This window comes from Haliotis rufescens, unplaced genomic scaffold (assembly GCF_023055435.1).
Source record: "Haliotis rufescens isolate VD_foot unplaced genomic scaffold, xgHalRufe1.0.p SCAF_9, whole genome shotgun sequence".
Lineage (NCBI taxonomy): Eukaryota > Metazoa > Mollusca > Gastropoda > Lepetellida > Haliotidae > Haliotis > Haliotis rufescens.
Window position 1 is genome coordinate 45,935,257 of NW_025964383.1, and position 19,657 is coordinate 45,954,913.

Here is a 19,657-nt window from a genome sequence, read left to right on the forward strand (position 1 = left end):
TAAAAAACCCTACCGTTCATCACAATTCATCTTTTCTTCCCCTGCTATCAATCACAGTCTGCAGTGTTATAACAATTATATTGCTGACGAGGTGTAACACTTTTATTTCTTCCCTCAGAATAACATTACACTTCATTTATTAGTAAGTATCTTTCTTAATGTAGGACATGTCATTGGTGATCGCCTCCATAATTCAGTGTATTTGTCTTGCATTTTGGCCACTTCTGACTTGAAGGTGCTGCATGCTGGATGCTGCTTCATCTTTTGGTTGCTGTACAGCAGAAATTCACTCCTGTATGACCAAGAAAAAACCCATTCATGTTCTGCAACAACATAGAACTAGACATCAAGTACATACACAGTGGAAAATTACCATTGTCCAACACCAGTTCTATTCATCACTGGACTTAACAAATAATGTTTACACAATTTGATAAATAAGTATATCACTGTGAATATTCATAAAGAATACTAACCTGAAACCACCTGAGACTAAGAGGTCTTTCATTGAAATATGCGAGTAAAATAAAACAATTTGACTTAAATACTTTTAATATAACTATGATAATGCATATTCAAATGTAGTTCGAAATTAAGGGGTATGTGTGTTTTACAGGTTAGGCTAGGGTTTGATATATTTATTTCAAATACTAGATTATTGTAATCAATATAATGTATTGACTTGCCTTCATGGTTATTTGATTAACTGTTGAGTGATTTGTGGCACTATAAGTTATTATGTTAAATCTCCAATATATTCTTTTTTGGTGCATCTTGATTGGAAGACCTTTATTTTAATCAATTTGGATAATTAGTTTTGGGATCAATATATTTACAGGCAGGGCTAAGACAATCTATTTGGCTATCTATCTAAGTGTCCATGACTGTCATTCATCCAAAGTAGAGGAAATCATTCATTTTCTCTCAAACATTTTTTTATTATTATCTTGTTTCTTTTTTTATGGGGGGGGGGGGGGGGGGGGGGGCGCTTTTGAGTCTTTTTTGTTAATTTCTGACATCCGCACTTCCATACAGTCATTAAATACATGTAGGTGAGAGTAAACTTATGGTGCAAACTACCAAAGTGCAAGAAATAGTACATCTGCATTCTTATATCTATTCACATTTAATTTTATAAGTAAGTTTCTTCTCAAAACTAACAAATTTCTTAATGGATTATTATTTACTTAATTAAAGGTGTGTGACAGAGTAGACATGGTAAATGTGACCAAATATAGTGCATATTAAATTTTAAGTTCCAAACTAATGACTGGGTTATTAAACCTATTTTTCTTGTACTTTTTCATCATGAAAAGTATTTACCTAGTAGTTTCGGAGGCAAAACAATAAAAATATCACACGTATCTCATTTATTTTATTCATAAAATTGGTTCAAATTTTTCACATTTACAGAGTGTTCTATTTCCATAATAAACACACCATGGCTTATGCCCCTTGCAATATGAGGTCATTGGTGCCAATTGATAAAGGAATGACGTCATAAGACTTTATTAGACGCGTTTCACGTGGTGTATGTAGGTGTGTGGTTCTATCTTCTCAGATGCGCAGCCTAGCTATTGTTTTGTTCGGTGCCGAGCTGTCCAAGATACAACGCTAAGCACAATTACTCTAAAATTATTTCGTTTTCCAAAATCGCGACTGAGAAGACAACAATGCATGGATAACATACTGTAAGATTCGCGATTATGGTTGGAAAGGTCCGTTGTATGAATTGCGCTTATTCGTTCATTTGTGTTGCGCATATTGGCTCTTGCTGAGTTGCTGTCGTCTTCTATGAGAGTTTAGATACCTGCTGGTTCTGAAACCACAGGACCATATGTAACTAATAATAACAATTAAAAAAAATCGCCAAAAAATTATAAACGAGGCCGAAGGCCGTTTTTGTTACTATTATTAGTTACATGGTCCTGTGCTGAAACTGATCGGAAGCGGATGGTGTACGATCCTTATATGGAACGGGCTAAAGGGACAGCACTCTCATCAAGACCCTGACTGGGATGTTTTTGTAAACAAACGCCGTAAAGTTGAAGTAACTCGATCAGGTAAGTTTGCTGTTTTGTTTCTTCTAACCACAGTAGTATTTAAGAAATGTATTTTAGCAGGGGTAGAGTAATATTTGTACATAGTTTCACTTGATAATCATGAATATCCGCGATGTTGTCTCGTTCACATGTTCACTTCCTCCATGGTTATGTCGATACTCCTTATCAGCTGATCGTTGCAGTATGCAGCAAACTCCTGTTGATGGAGTAAGTTGTGTTACGTAATGTTTTAGTTTTACAGCCATTCCCGTCTGGAACTAACACAAATCATCTCATTTCGGTAATTAATAAACTTTATAATAACACAGGAATTATATAAACTCATTGAAATTCTGTGTGTGTGTGTGTGTGTGTGTGTGTACCTAATCTTTAAATAATCATGTACAATCATTTTGATTCAGACTGTTGAAGCAAAAAGCCGCAAAAATACATCGGTGTGAAGTGTGAAGTACGACATCCAGTTACTTATCAATAAATGTGGCAGGTATTTTGAACTCGGATGGGAACAAATCAAAGAGATTCCGTACCCCATTTTCGTGTTACTCTAAGCATATGGTCTCCTCATCAGCTGGTAGGCCTAATGAGTAAACACTGTAATCGTGTTGAGACAACGTTTGGCGACAGATCGTATTTGTTTCTTGATATTGGCAAGTAGCATTTATCTGTAGCCTATAGGTGGTGGGAATAGTTACACCTAATACAGACAAACTCAGATTGACGACAATGCCGATACCGGCGATAGGGTCGTAACAGAGTGCGACAGGATGAATAGGCCTGCTGACGAAGCATGCGGGTCACCAGGCGTGCCAAAAATCTCTTAGAATATTACGTTTCCGCCTCTGAAAACGTAATAATGAGCACACATCAAAGTGTTATTCTTACCACGTTGTCGATCGTAGGCCTAATTGTGTAGATGTCGAGTCGGGGTCGGGTGACAAATTAGGTGATGTGGGTCTTCTCTTGTTTCCACTTGATTTTCATCGTTTCCATACCGCGAAGCTTGCTCGTTTTGGTTCAAAATCGTATGGTTTTGCGATTTCTTGAAGGATCAAGGTAACCTCTTCGGACCAGGCAAGGTATCGGATGCCATGTTGTCTCACCATAAACTGGTACTTGATATCTTTTGCGTTGTGACAAGACAGGGACCCAGTTAAATTGGCACCAGTTACGTCATAGTCTAAGGGGGATAACTCAGGCCTGTTTAGCTCGGTAAACGAAGGGCTCATAACGGCATGACATTTTCACACTTATTGTGAGCTCGCTACATTGACTGTGAGAAAAATGAGTGTATTTTTTCAAACACTGATACTAACTAATTCTAAAATTGCGTTTTTTTTAAAACAAGAAAGAAAGTGATTTTTGCGTGTACACTTCCCCTTTAAGCACTATAATTACTAAAAACATAAAAAAATACAACATACTAAAATGAATTTCACGTTTAAAAATATATTCATAGCATAGATTTTCCAAATTTCATACTCCAAATCTTGCCTAATTTAATGCCTATTCAAACTGTCAAAGGCACGGCTTCCGTGACACTGCTCATGCTGTCAGATACCAGAATACCATGGTAAGTTGAGTAAAGTGGCCTACCTATTAGTAGTTACATCTTCATAAATAATATTACATCACAGAAACATGTGACACATCCTCCATAATCATAAAACACTGTCCACTGAGACTATAAATACACGTCTGAACGATAGTACCGCACTGGTTGTCAATATTATTTTAAAGGTAAAGAAAAGAACACATACCTTTACGAACGGTCCCATGGTTGCCAGTTGTCAGTTAGGAACCGATAAACCTGACAGTAATGACAAATAACCGATCATGTTATTCTGAAATAAGTAAACTTTTACGACTGTCAACAGCGGTGACAACCAAGCGTGGTAGTTTACTTGGTACCGTCTACAGAGTTATCTTTGGCGGTCGCGCATTTCGAAAGCAGAACTAGTTCACGAGTAACGGGCTATCGCTGTGGGGAGCTTGGGATATGACACACAGACCTGGTGATGCGGACTCACCTCACCTGGTACAGCGATATGCATCGGACCATGCATAGCAGACTACACGGCTAGCTGTACAGCACACATCTTGATCCATGGTCAGGTAAGACTTTCACCTGCTGACGTGACACATGTTTGGCGGGCAACAATGCAGTTTACCGGGCGCAGCCCGAGCTCTGCCATCCGCTCAATTACCGCGTTATAGTGCCACCGCTGTCTCGTTATACCGTTACCGTGCCTCACGCTCTGGTGACTCTCGCTTCACGATCCAACACCCGTTTTCGGTCTTAGGGAAACTTACACATCTTTACAATCAAACACCCGTTCTCGGTCTTAGGGAAACTTACATATCTTTACGATCCAACACCCGTTCTCGGTCTTAGGGAGACTTACACGTCTTTACGATCCAACACCCGTTCTCGGTCTTAGGGAAACTTACACGTCTTTACGATCCAACACCCGTTTTCGGTCATTAGGGTTAGCTTGCTTTGGGTAAGGGTTAGCCATAAATTCTTACCTTTTCAAGCGTTAATCCGGTTAAATCCATTAGTCGGTCATGTTGACATAAACAATTGCGGGTGTGGTTTCAAGAAAAGATGAATGGGAGAGCGGACCGTGACGTCACACGCATGCGCAATTCATCGTTTACTGAATTACGCATGCTTGTCATTTGGGATTCTAATGACCCGTTAAACGAGCACTAATTACATGTTATAGCGCCTGTGGTCCAGTGGTAGAGCGTCGGCTGATTAACGCCTTAATTAGCAGAGCCGGTGAGCCGGCGAAGGGCGTTCGAGCGCTAATTGGATCTGAAAAAGTGCGCCCGGTAAAGTGCACTACTCTCTTGGCAACAATGCAGTTTACCAGGCGCAGCCCGAACTCTACCATCCGCTCAATTACCGCGCTATAGCGCCACCGCTGTCTCGTTATACCGTTACCGTGCCTCACGCTCTGGTGACTCTCGCTTCACGATCCAACACCCGTTTTCGGTCTTAGTGAAACTTACATATCTTTACAATCAAACACCCGTGCTCGGTCTTAGCGAAACTTACACATCTTTACAATCAAACACCCGTTCCCGGTCTTAGGGAAACTCACACGTCTTTACGATCCAACACCCGTTTTTCGGTCTTAGGGAGACTTACACGTCTTTACGATCCAACACCCGTTCTCGGTCTTAATGAAACTTACACGTCTTTACGATCCAACACCTGTTTTCGGTCATTAGGGTTAGCTTGCTTAAGGCAAGGGTTAGCCATAAATTCTTACCTTTTCAAGCGTTAATCCGGTTAAACCCATTGGTCGGTCATATTGTAATAAACAATTGCGGGTGTGGTTTCAAGAAAAGATGAATGGGAGAGCGGACCGTGACGTCACACGCATGCGCAATTCATCGTTTACTGAATTACGCATGCTTGTCAATGGGGATTCTAATGACCCGTTAAACGAGCACTGATTACATGTTATAGCGCCTGTGGTCCAGTGGTAGAGCGTCAGCTGATTAACGCATTAATTAGCAGAGCCGGTGAGTCGGCGAAGCGCGTTCGAGCGCTTATTGGATCTGAAAAAGTGCGCCCGGTAAAGTGCACTACTCCCAAAACGTTTCCTGAACTTGGCCAGGCATGGCAAGAGGAGTAGGACAGACTCCCTAAATCCTTAGTGGGAGACTCATACGAAGTATTACTGAATGAATAAATGTTTAAAATTTCTTGACAGTATTACGCACTACTGATCCTAAAACATCAGCTTTGAAATGTCCCATTTTACCAATAATAGCAGTGTTAATTTGCAAAGACAATTTTTCAAGAATTTTTTAAATGAAGGTTGTGGTTTTTTTTGTATTTATAAAGAGTCTACTACACTTGTTTTCACATGATATTTTACCCTTGGGTGGCCCAGTCCTCTGTAGCGCCGGTTTCCCCGAGTTTCCGTTTAGGTATGTCAGCACCATGTCCGAGCGGGTGGAATCATTGTCTCTTCCACCTTATAACAAAGAAATCAAGAAGCAGGAAAAATGAATGGATCCTGGTTTAAGCTGTTAAAACGTTGTTACTCTGCGAGTGAGTGAGTAAGGGTCAAAGCCGCCTTGGACGGTATAACAGTTATTTCACAGCTTGTGATGAAGTGATGCAGGTCTCGGCCGTTTACCAGTTTGGTGAAGCCCACGAATACAGGTATGGTGCCTACAAATCTGAAACATAATCGGGGCGCCTCAGGATTCGATCCCGAGTTCATAAGTTCTTTCCCATGTGTTGCGAAATAATGTCAGTACGTTTGTGACAGTGCCGTGACATTACGGCGAAAATAGCGTGATGATATCGCAAAACATTGCCGTGAAATGGAGATTAATTTAAATGACATGCTGTATGGCATTTGCTGCGCGGATGGTGTCACAATTCGTGCCACAAAAGCGGCTCAATATTCGCACACAACAGTTTACAAATACTCGGAATCAAAGATACAGAAGTAAGCTCAGTATTTCCTGCATTATATAGTAAGCATGTGCCGAATAGTATTTTAATATTTTATCAAGTATCAAGCTTCATACGGTCATTTCCTGATGGTTTGTTTTCTGCATTTATGCAACATATTCCCGGTGCCAGCGCTTGTCTTTGAGTGATGTTTTGCAACAGGAGTTAAAATCGTTATCACCTTAGTGACGGTGTAAACAAAAAACAACACACACTCAGCATTGACATCAGCTTATGGCGTTCGCTAGCGGCCATAGGATGTAGGTAAGTGCAAATCTTCGTCAATGTAGTTATCCCTGGGTTTCATGTCAACTTAATATAATGTACCAACATGTTCAGTTTTTCCATTCTTCTCCAAGCTGACACAGACATATGACACAAGGGGGTAGGATGAATATCAAAACCTTCTAACGTCTGATAATGGCCATAACAGTATCCGCACAGATGTCTCTCTCTCTCTCTCTCTCTCTCTCTCTCTCTCTATATATATATATATATATATATATATATCTATATATATATATATTGGATAAAATGCATACCATGCCCAGTTTACAGCCTCCACTATACGGGACTGTTGGCACAATGTTCCTCGGTGTATACGCAGTGTTTCCATGTTACCAAACACGCATTTTCTAATGAGTGACATGCAGCAATAATCTGCAGCTGCTTTCATCAGACCATGGATACGTCGTCACGTGATCAGATCCATATGCAGTCGAACCATGCATCAAAGCCAATCATAGTCTGTCCAGTGGCTCTGTATGACATACGTGTGTCATGCAAGCCAATAAATTGCCAATGGTAACGTGACTGTGCTGGTTTAACAATAATTGATAATTGCCACTTTTTATACCCCTTTTTGCATTATTATCAAAGTGCTTTTCCTGAAACGCGAGGGTACCATGCTTCACGTTCATGTCTGTGTTTGGGCGACAGAGTCAGTTATTGTTATGCCTTTTCTCGAGATCGATAGCCATTCAATATATTTATGTCTTGAAACTTTTATTTTTATAGACGGGTATATCACTGTTCTTTATTTTGTCATGGAATGATGAATTTATTTCAAGGTGTATATTTGTTTCACGAGAAACCAAACTATTCTAACACACATATCCACACTGAAAGTTCGTACGTTTTAATTCATTCAAGATATTAGAAAATAATATGTTTTTAAGACAGAAAAAAGCACACACATACATTACATATTTGCACACGTATTCATAGGTACTACAGTTTTTGATGTTATGAATAATAAACAATACTTGTTTTCAATCTCTATAAATATATAATGATGATTGTATTAACATTGCAATGTCTGCATCCAGTATACGTTGACAATAATCAGCTGATTGTATCAAATAAAGCTCATTCTTAATTCTATTAAACCTGCTTTTTATGTTTCCGTATTGTTAGCTTATGTTTCAAATTTCCACACAAATGAATTTAAGGTTTTTCTCTTTTTTCTCTCTCTTTACATTACTAGATATCTGCACTGTGCAATGTTATAATTTTATTTAATATTATCTTCTGAGGTTACATTTTCCAAAATGAGCGGGTGTCATTTATCTGTAAATAAGAAACATTTATTTTGCATTTTGAAGTGATTACTATTGTAGAATTTTAACATGTTCTGCTGGTATCGCGCATTCCACATAGGCTGTCAGTTTATAATTGGACCGTCCGGGTTAATAACGGGAAGATAAATTATAAAAGATCGAAAGCAAGTAATATTGATTATATGCAATTGCAATAGTAGAATATTGTGACAGCCACGTAACCATAATCTAAGGGAACTATTGTGTCTATATTTTTGTAATACAATATGGACAGTTTTATTCAGTACAAGGCCTCCGACCCACAATACATACAAAAGCATGATCATGCATGCGCATTTTATATCATATTTACAAGTGTGTGTTTCTATTTATGTGTACATGATATGGGAAGAGACTGACATTTCTTATAACATCCATGTGCTTACTCTGCATGATAGAAATAAAATTGTAAATTGTAGGATATTCACTGAAATACGTTACAGTTAACTTGATTCGTAGTTCAGAGTAGGAGTGACATTCATAGAAAATGTGCAATTCATCTTCAACAGCAGACACAACTTTAAGCTTGCATGACATTCAATATCTTTCATTATTAATTATATTTCCATTATCTGCCAGTGTCTCAACAACAAGCTTAACATTGCAACATCAAAATCTGGAATAGGATTTTCACAAATGTTGTGGAAGATCACCTATGCTTAAATACTTTTCAAGATTTGAAAGTGATGTAATCTGGTTATAGTAAAAACGCTTATGATTTGGAGGGGAGGATGCTTGCCATGACTGAAAGAGATTATCGTGTAATCTTTGCTTAAAAAGTGGATTGAAGGCTGCCTTTTTTCCCCTTTTTCCTGACTAATCCAAGCGAATCCAAATCCACATTTAAACAGAATATTTCTTACTTATGTTGCCCATTGATTACGGCCTACATCCTCTAAGGATATCAACATAAAATAACATTGTCTTGGTAGCCTATTGTTTGATAAGTGAAATATTTTGCACCAACACTTAATTACCTTTGTCGTATATACAAACTGCAAAGGCCCTCTTACACATTCCCCAAGAAGCATGTTATTACACGTTGATTTACCAACCTTTTAACTAGATTTGCAAGATTTAATATGTATAGATTCAATAGGATTGCAATATGTGGTGCTCTATATTTCAGAACCATAACATAGAATAGGTGTTTTCATACATATCCTAAATAGATATGCACAACGAATGTTACCAAGTTCCTTTGGTAATTATTTACTGAAAAAATATTGCCTTATTTTGCTTGGGATACAAGACAGGTCTGAGCTTTGCTCCAGACCAACGTAGGGGTGAATACTAGTCCGCGGTATTTATATAAAGATACTGTTTCTATTGGTTTACTATCATGAAATCATTTTCTAAACACAATAATCTTAGTTTTATTCATATTTACTTTCAAGCCAGTATGTTTTACAAAAAAACTTTCAAGTACATTAACTTGAAACTGCAGCTGTGAACAGGTGTTGGGCATTGGTGAGACATCAACATCATCAACAAGGGAGCACGAACCATTAGTAGAAGAGGTAACAGTAATACCTTGACCACCCTCTCTGTCCATAAGGGCACATAAAATTGTTTATTGTGATAATAATTATTTGTGGACTTCAAACACATCCTTGACGGGTGCCAATGTTACAGGTAAAACACTTAGATATACCTTTAGGGGCTCTAACACAAACAGATAAATCATTACACATAGACGTGATTATTTCCAAAACTTTACCCTTAAAACAAACTTCAGACAATGAGTGCAGGAGAAGATCATGTCAGAGTCAAAAGCCTTTGAATCGTTAGTGAAGGGGCAGTAAAATCTGCCTCTTTTGTTACCAATGTATTTTTTAACTATAACCTGAAATGAACAAATGTTATTAGTAGTGGAGTATTGAGCACTAAAACCAGCTTGTTGTTCATTAATAATATTATGATTCTCATACGAATTCTGTAGACGGCTGTTCAAAATAGACCTAAATACTTTAAATATTGAGTCTATGAGAGAAATACACCTGTAGACTTGACTTGACTTGACTTGAAGAGAGGACATATAGTACCCTTATCACAGCAATTGGGGAATCTGTCACTATCACAAATGCGATTAAAAGGTGAAATAAAATAAAAGTAAAGGGTATAGTCTGATGCCTAGAAGCTTTTACAAATCTGGTCCTGGTCCAATAAAGGCTTCATGTCCCACAGACTTCCACCTATGTGTTCTCTGTCCATCATGTTGTGACAGTATTATCCTTCTGCTACTTACTCATGTTATCCCCCTCATGTATGCAATTGTTGTTACTGTTAATCCTCCACCTACTATAAATATTCTGTACAATGTCCCTCATTCAGTCTTGCTTGACAACGGTATAAGGATCTAAACCAGAACACCGCCTTTACCGTATAAAAGAAGTTGTCATCCATGCATTGTGTCTACTTTGTCATCCGTCAACTTATAAGTAATGCCTATCAAACAATTCATTCGTATGGTGGCTTCAATCTTCAGAGCTCAATAGCATGTATGTAGTCATCTGTAGGATGTTTAATGTATAATTGCAGACGCATGACGAAAGAACAGTCTACATATTCAGACATGTTGATGTGTCATGTACTACTTATCATGCTGGGTGAGTATATCTATTTAAAAATATATTTGTTATAATGTGAGTACTTTACTTAACTTAATATGTGCATGAAAGGAATGTTTACAGGTTCTTTGCTTGAAAATAAACTACAATTACTCTTGAATTTTATAAATAGAATATAGACAGTCATTGTTTGGGTGATTATTTGAACTATGTTTTTGAAGATATAGTCAGTAAGAAAATATCCTTGCTTATATATTTCCTTTTATTACATTGTGTATGTTGCAGTATGGAATGTCAGAGGTGACCCAATATGTCCATGGGGCACATATGGAGACTCATGTGACAGAAACTGTTCTGAACACTGTAGCGTATTTCCTGGTCGGAACATTGTTCACTGTGACAGGGCCAGTGGACGTTGTTCCGAAGGATGTATTCCAGGCTGGTATGATGCTACATGCAATAAAGAATGCAGCAAGAACTGTATCAACAACATCTGCAATCACGGAGATGGAGCGTGCACAGCAGGATGTAAAGACGGCAAAACAGGAACCTTCTGTGAAGGTAAAACAAAGATCCAATTTAACTTATCATATAATATATATGTACACATTCTCAGAATTAACCTCTCGCTGTAAATAAGACCCGCCATTTTTCCGACAACATCAAATATTCGGATTTTCCTAAAAAGCAGCAAATAAACTAATGTCCAAAAGAAACGATACCATCTATTTTGAAAAATATAAATTATAAGTGATTTATTTTACGATATAAGTTGCCGAAGCACGTAATGCACGTGCAGATCAACTATATAAAACTGCTGACCCGACACGTAAGGAAAACAACAGCAAAAAGCCGACCAAAGAAATGACACATTAATCTGCGATAGAGAGCCGTTGGAATGGCCAAAAAGGGAGAGACGCACTCTGTCATTGTCGTGCGAAATACGCATAAAGTCAGAAAGCACGCGTAAAGACACCGCCACCGTCATTGCCAGAACGTTGGGATGCGCCAGTATAACCGTTACCAGGTTGATGCAACGGTGACGTGAGACACGCCAGGCAACATGCTGAGAAACGGGTGACCACGCCTATTCAAGACCGCTACATCCGGACAATCCTCCTTTGAAACCGCTTCGTCACGGCGACGTTAACGGCAGCGACGGAACTGCAACACAGGATCTGTCGACAAACCGTGTACAGGAGATTACGAGCCTATTGTATCCGTGCACATCGACCCGACCGAGGAATGTTGTTGACATGACAACATCACCACCTAGAGGCTGCGGTGACTTGAAAACGAAGCTCGTGGTTATTCATGGTATTCCAGCAGGACAATGCGACGCTGCATACGGCATGGTTGACACAGAAGTTATAACCGCCACAATTTGGGATATTTCCTGGCATGACAAACTAATAGTCTGTGTATAATTTCAGAGGAACAACTTAACACAAAGGCGAAGGAGAGCACAGCAGACCTGTCCTGGATGAGTATCGCTGTTGCAGCTACAGTTCCTATAATCATCATCATAATGATCTGTGCGGTGGTTGTATAGTAAGCATGCACCTACAAACAAATCGTTCTGTCTCCAGTGTGTTTGATGTTCTCCCTACGATGTCGCATTACATGTACACAAGCATATCAAATGAACAATACTATCCAAAACGCTTCCGAGCAACACCTTAGTGTTGAATAGTTTATGGCTGTGTGTACATCCATTTAATCAATGTCACAAACCATGCAGTAGCAACAATACGTAGAAGTACAACTGCAACATGCGTGGCATTTCTTTTGTCTCTATAAATTCATACTTTAGACAATCGTGAGACTTCAGACGAAAACAAGTTGATATTTACGAAGATAAAAACGTTATGGTGAGATTTATCGCATACTCATTGAACATCATAGCTGATGTTTGTCGATGTGTCTGGAGATAATAAACTTAAATTACCCATGTGTGAAATATTCTTGTGCATTGAACTACCAATCATGTTCCTTCTTTATTTGCCTACAGCAAAGCTGTTTGTTAGTGCACTTTACCTACACTGTGAAAATGCACCCTTTACATTTAATGTGGTGTAGTCCAAAAGTATTTTGTATATTATTATCACTTTACTTTCTGTGACATTTTTGGATACACGTTGTTGTTTATATATTTCCTTGCAACACCAAGTAGAACCTAGTTGTGTGGTCATTGTCAAGCTATGTATAGGTTAGTCCACGAGGGCCTAGTGTCTAATCGTTGAAATGGTTAATAAAACCACGAGGAGCGCGTTCTAAAATTTTCTATCATGAAGATAAATAATAGGGAAAAAGAGAAATTCCGTCATTACCAAGTGGTGTTAAACTAGCAATTCACTTAGTTAGACTAATGCTAACTAAACCTAAAGAACAGCTAGTCAGCAAGCCAGATATGGGAAGTTAGAACAAGAATAAGAGGAACTCCAAGATTAGTAAGATGTTAAAACATTTAGTAAATATTGTGTTTTGATACGTTAAGAGCTTTGACACAGAAATAGATGTGTTTATAGTCAAGCTAGTTTTAGCTATATCCAAAGAGCAGCTAGTGAGCAAACCAGTTAGGTAAAAGATTGAAACAAGAATTGCGAGAAGTGTCAAATATATATTTGTCATCAGGTTTTTTTTATAATGTTAATATACATACAGCAATCTAAAATCGTTTTTTACAAATTATGTATATCTTTTATTTAATTATTTGCTTCTTTCTTTTTTTCAGTTGGCACCAGAAATGTAAGTGTTACATACTTTGAATTAATTTACTAACACCTTTTACTTCTCAAACTACATAATTAATAATTGAGCCAATCCAAAGGCTGGAAGGTGATAATATCTCCCTCAGAAAAAAAAAATCATCACCCTATGCACTCCAGTTGGAGAAATAGTATATTATGATGATATTATTAGTGTGATTGGCTGAACTTTTCATATCTTTCACAGAGGAAAGTTATCACATTCCAGCAACGTGATTGGTTCACTGATATATTATGTAATTTGAGAGCTATAGATTTACTACTGTTCATTCATTCATTCGCAAATCGACAACAGACAACCGACTTCCTGACCACTTTCAGGGTTGAATTTAATATCATAAAACAAATGGTATTTAAATTGACATTTGAACATGGATTAAGTCTGGTGCTAAGAATATATGTTAATCCCAAACATTCACTTGCGTCCATGTTTTAAATTTATAAACATCGCCTGGGCAATGCCGGCAGATTGTAGACACACTGTCAAAGGTCGCTTCGTGAGTTCTATATAGATGTCTGAGTAGATGATATTTTGAATGACGAGAAGTCAAGCCCGTTACATTAAAAAGCCGTTAAATTAGACCTGGTCCGGTCAAACAATGTGCACACTGCACTAGTCCAACATGTATATGGACAAATCATTGAACAATTCTGGTTACTGTCACAACGGTATGTGCTCAGTAAATATCTAACCCACCCGTGAAGATCCGGGTCGGAACAGATCTTCAGCGACCTAGCTTTCCGTTAATTGTGACTGTGCTTGTCGTAAGAAGCGACTAACAGGATCGGGTGGTCAGACTTGCTGACTAGACTGATACATGTCATTGTATGATAATTGCGTAGATTAGAAAAATAAATCTAATAAGCTGATACGTATGTCACAAGTTGGATTTACGTATCTACTGGTTCGAAACACTAAATCCAGATTTTAAAAATCAAACACAAATCTCGACCACAGAGGTGCACTCTGTGACAGGTGAGTCACTCATCGCGAGTATTGAAGCATTGCGCGAAAGGAGTAAGGTAATTGCGTTATTGTTGTATCACTTCATCAGTTGCCAATACTAGCCTGAATATATGCATCCTGAACATGATGAATTAATTGACACATGCCAATTCAAATTTGTTAATGACAATGAACAATCCAAGTGTTGTATCCACTTTGACAAATATCTGGTTCATACGCGTTTGCTGCGGTTAATGTAAAATGGTTAGATGACAGGTCTGAGTGTCCAACTGTCCAACAGTGCATTTAATCTGACATGATAGCATGCAACATGTACCTTTCACACAAAATGAATTCAATCATTACAACATTATGATGTATTCTGTTTTCTCAGATTGGAAAAGACAAAGATTTATGGCAGGTAAGAGTATAATTTACTGACAGATTGATAACGGCCTTGTTAAATGAAAGGGTAGATGATTTCGCTCCTACCTTTTTACTTTTCAAAAGTACCATTCGTCAAGAGCATTCATGCTTGTGGAGAATGCAATTCTAAACTAGCTGTTAGTTTCATGGAGACATGTGCTGTGTCGTATGCGAAATCCAAACCATTATGAAGTGTTAGTATTGTGTATTTACATGTAAATATAGACCCGTGAAGATCCGGGGAAAAATAGGTCTTCAGCAACCCAGGCTTGCCGTGAAAGGTGACTAGTCTTGTCGTAAGAGGCGTCTAACGGGATCATGTGGTCAGGCTCGCTGACTTGGTTGATGCATGTCACTGTATCCCGATTGCATGGATCGATGATCATGACGTTAATCACATACAGTTTTGTTATTTAGTGTTTAGTTTAACGGTTGAGTTAATATCTAGATGCATAGCAACCGCATCAAAGAACTACCAGTGATGAGTGAGTACTGTTTTACACAGCTGTAAGCAGTATTTCAGCAATATCACGACAGGGAATAACAGAAATAAAGCGATAGCGACTTTTCATCTTGAATCAGATTTAACTGCATGTCGTACTTTTCTCAACAGTGAAAACATGGAATACCCAGGACCTCGAAGGTGAGATAAATAGCAGAAACACAGCTTCATGATGACTTCTTTATTAAAGGCTCAACGGGAAAAAATAGTAGTGTAAAAAAATGATGGTGTCATAATATGGTCACAAGGGACATTGGTGTCGTGTAAAGCACCACAATTCACTATGCAGTTTTATTCCTTAGTCAAGACAGTATCCTCTGATCTTAAGTTCACATCACATATTTGGCCTTATTACATTGTTGTATTGCCAGTAAATTTGATATGCCACGTGGTAACTGACATATTGTATAACGTTAATTCCTAAATGATACTTTCTTTTGTACTATGGATTTATATCACATGAGCTGTTTAACCTACAATTGCATTCCATGTGATTAAAGGTACACATTATCCTTATGTCTACACAGGGTTACTCAACACTCCAGTTCCTAACGAACCACTCCATAAGGCCAGTGCTGAGGGGGATCTGGACCGCGTGAAACAGATCATGAGTTGTGGTTTAAAAAATGTCAACACCCGAGGGTTGTACGGATTGACACCGCTGATGTTGGCAGCACAGAACGGACACTATGATGTCTTTGAATATCTTCACACAGAAGGAGCTGATATGACATTAACGGATCGTGATGGGGACCACATTCTTAGCATGGCCTGTGTGGGGGGCAATATAGACATAGTGAAGTATGTTGTCTTAAAGGAACCTTTCCTTAATATTAACAGAGGGAGAACAGATGGACGAACGGCGTTGATGTGGGCAGCACGACATGGAAATAAGACCATGTTTGACTATCTTCTGGAAAAAGGAGCTAACTGTTCATCTGAGGATATCGAAGGCGATAACGTCCTTCATTATGCCTGCTATGGAGGACACATTGGAATCGTTATGGATGTCATCGCCAATACCACAATTGATATCAACAGTAGTGACGTATATGGAAGGACAGCAATGATGGTGGCAGCTGAGCACGGCCATATAGAGGTATTTGACTTTCTTGTTAGGAAAGGGTGTGACATATCACACAAAGATAAGGAAGGTAGCAACATACTCCATGTAACATGCCGTGGAGGACATGTGAAGATGGCTGAGCATGTCCTCTCACGGGGAGATTTTGACATCAACTGCAAAGGGCAGTGTGGTCGCACACCACTGATTTTGGCAGCATTCTATGGACACAGAGATGTATGCGACCTAATTTATGGAAAGGAAGCTGATGTATCACAAGTTGATAACAAGGGAAACAACATCCTACATGTGGCTTGCATGGGAGGACACCTTGGCATGGTGCAGTATATCCTGTCGCAGGACATAGCAGACATCAACAGTCACGGACAAGATGGGCGGACGCCACTGATGTTGGCCACACAGTGGGAACAAAGAGCAGTGTTTAAATTACTTATGCATGAAGGAGCTGATCTATCACAAGTGGATAAAAAAGGAAACAACGTTCTTCATCTGGCCAGTAAAATAGGAAGTATGGAGATTGTCCAACATGTTCTGAGAGAGAATACTCTTGACATCAACGCAGGAAACGGTCGTGGTGAAACAGCAGCCATGATTGCAAAGCGTGAAGATCACATGAAATTGTATGAGCTACTAGTGTCAAAAGGAGCTAATGCAGTCACCAATCCTCGCTTGCAAAAACAAAAACTGAGGTGTTAAACCTGTGCGAGGGTTGGGGTGTGAACTAACAGAGGAACGCGGATATGGTTAAGATATGCACATAGATCACGATCGACATGTGACGATGTATTCGGGTAGATCACATGTTTGAAGGTGAGGTGTTTTTAACTTATGATATTATTTATTTTACTTTGTAGATATATAATTGTAGATAAGGAGACTTATTTTGGAATGAACTGTCTCTTCCCGTTAAGCTAACGAAATGGTGTAAAATGGTGACTTTTGGTCTGATGATGTTTACATTAAGAACTTTGGTAAGACAAACGATATCTCGTCAGAAACTCAAAAACGTTCAGTGTAGAACGAGTTCAGGTACGTTAAAGTGTACACACAACCTGAAAATGGTGATTATACACAAAACGTTAAGTTGGATGAAAAGCTGTCAGTACTTGCAAATAAGGTTGGCAATGTTTTAGTTTCAACAGTAGGCTGTAAGTGTTACTGTCCAATGTCTAAGGATAACGCGACATTTCATACCAACTTATTTTACATGTATCAGTACTATGTGGTCTGTGACGATCTTAAAACATTTCTCGAAATAAAGTCCAGATAGACACGTATCAGCGTCACAGTGTCTTTGAGTCAGTCTTTGCGCGTGCCTGGACTCAGGTATCCTGGCTGCTTCAAAATCGGTGATTACTGACCTGGAGTTGGCCGAAGCATCACAAGACAACACAGACTCAGCATATCTTGTTTTCGGCAATGTTATCAAAGAAAGATGCATTAGAAGCTTCCGTCTAAACATACAAAGCTGGGACACGGAAATCAGAATATGAAAAGAAGAACGAGGAAGCCAAGGTGGTCACAATGTTTATAAATACAATGGAATGAGTCTGCCTTTCTATGGCTTAGTGCTGTTAACAATCGACGCCTGTGAGATACACACTTCGATGACAGATTTTTGACAGGAATGCGCAGAAAGCGAAAGGAAAGCACCGTCGAAAAATACCAACCGAAATTGAAAGTTCAGAACATTGAGACCCAAACTATTGTTTGAAATCTATATGGAAAATTCATACTTGCGAATAAGACATTAATATTTTCCGATAGAAATAATAATAGATGACGGGTCAGAATCGGTTATAAAACAGAGTGGTTCCAGGTAAAAAGCAGTGTTAAACGGATATTTATTATATCCCATGGTGTTGAATTTAGAACTGATGTTGAAGGGCCTTAATATCAGCATCCAGCTTGACAATGGGCTATTGGGTATGTTGTAACATGCCAAAGACATTGTGCTGGTGACTTGCAAGACCTACTCAACTACCTAGGTACATGGTGTAAAATAAATAATATAAGTATCAATGCTGACAAATCCAAGGCTCTGCACTTCTGCAACCCGTCTGTGCTGAGATCTCAAAGTACTTGAAAAGCCGGTAATCTACCTATTGAAACGGTTAACAGATATACTTACCTGGCTTTTCTTCTGGCTCAAACAGCAAGTAGAGCACGAGATCATGTAATTATCAGGTGTAAAGGGATAGGAGGTGTTGAATACAATGTGTTCACAAAACTGTATCATAGTCTGGTTTTACTATGATATATAGAGCAGCAGTTTTGGGTCAAACAGAGTGCTCGTCCATCAGTGCAGTTCAGAATTGGACAGGCCGATTTATTTTTGGGAGTTGGAAGATATACAACCACCGATGCAGTACTTTGAGGCTTGGGTTGGCTCCCAGCAGGCATAGATCAGAGCCTAGCCCTGTTACGACAATGGTGCATATTCAAGAACATGGGTGATCAGAGACTAAATAAGAACATTTGCTGGTGGGATGTCAACCTTTCATCTCCAAAATGCAAAAACAGGAATTTTAGAGTTCATCGTTTATTCTCTGAGAACAAAGGTGTTAATCTATGTTCACAAGATCATGTTCCACTATCAGCAATATGTTACCGCAGTGTCTTATCTAAGTTCCGGTATATCGTAGCACCAATAAGACTTGAAAGAGAACATATTTCTTTGGAGAAACGTGTGTGCACCCTGAGTATGAACTCCAGCATTCAAGGCGAGATGCATGTATTCATACATATATGCTGTATCAATATGCCATCTATCAATATGTTCATTCGTCGTCAGATATTGACAAGCTCTCACCATATTTAATCAATATTCACATATGTTTAAATGTACAGTATAAAATAATATTCACATTTTATGTGATGTATACACCCTTTGAGCCAATGTCATCTTTCTAAATTTTTATTGCTCTATTTTCAAATTCCAATTATTGGAAATTGAACCGTTATTAATTATTGGTATTATCAACCAAGCCATTGGATATCTCAAAATGAGCCTTATGATGAGATGATGTTCATATTCCGCATAACATTTTGATTTTGAAAAAATGGAAATATGTTATCCTACCCCCCATTTTGTCAAAATGGGCCATTTGTTTATTCCCATTGTTAATGTAATTAAAAATAGATATATAACACATCCATATCACCGTTTGAACATACCTTTTCCATATAGGATATTATAAGATATAAGCAATTAGTTAAA

The 19,657-nt window shown here is 38.5% G+C and overlaps 1 protein-coding gene and 1 long non-coding RNA gene across 5 annotated transcripts; one reads left to right on the forward strand and one right to left on the reverse strand.

The window, feature by feature from the left end:
• Window positions 1-80: 80 nt before the first annotated feature.
• Window positions 81-2,415, reverse strand: LOC125377543. Its single transcript, XR_007219694.1, has 2 exons — window positions 2,154-2,415; window positions 81-292 (listed from the first exon to the last, which is right to left on the reverse strand). It is a non-coding gene; the product is annotated as an uncharacterized LOC125377543 (long non-coding RNA).
• Window positions 1,988-17,723, forward strand: LOC124149945 (ankyrin repeat domain-containing protein 50-like). Of its 4 annotated transcripts, none has more exons than XM_048391303.1 (8): window positions 1,988-2,063; window positions 10,683-10,750; window positions 10,997-11,272; window positions 12,145-12,262; window positions 13,446-13,459; window positions 14,820-14,846; window positions 15,465-15,494; window positions 15,881-17,723. In XM_048391303.1, the coding sequence occupies exons 2-8, from the start codon at window positions 10,687-10,689 to the stop codon at window positions 17,131-17,133; spliced, it is 1,782 nt and encodes a 593-aa protein (XP_048247260.1). In that variant the 5' UTR covers window positions 1,988-2,063; window positions 10,683-10,686; the 3' UTR covers window positions 17,134-17,723. The 4 variants fall into 4 exon arrangements, with proteins under 4 accessions (XP_048247260.1, XP_048247258.1, XP_048247259.1 ...); XM_048391301.1 differs by lacking the exon at window positions 1,988-2,063 and adding an exon at window positions 4,017-4,175; XM_048391302.1 differs by lacking the exon at window positions 1,988-2,063 and adding an exon at window positions 6,455-6,807.
• The last annotated feature ends 1,934 nt before the right edge of the window (window positions 17,724-19,657 follow it).

Coding starts and splice junctions, on each gene's coding strand:
- LOC124149945 (XM_048391300.1), top strand. CDS start 10,669: ATGTATAATTGCAGACGCATGACGAAAGAACAGTCTACATATTCAGAC. Junction 11,273..12,144: donor AACAGGAACCTTCTGTGAAG/GTAAAACAAAGA, acceptor GTATAATTTCAG/AGGAACAACTTAACACAAAG. Junction 15,495..15,880: donor GAATACCCAGGACCTCGAAG/GTGAGATAAATA, acceptor ATGTCTACACAG/GGTTACTCAACACTCCAGTT.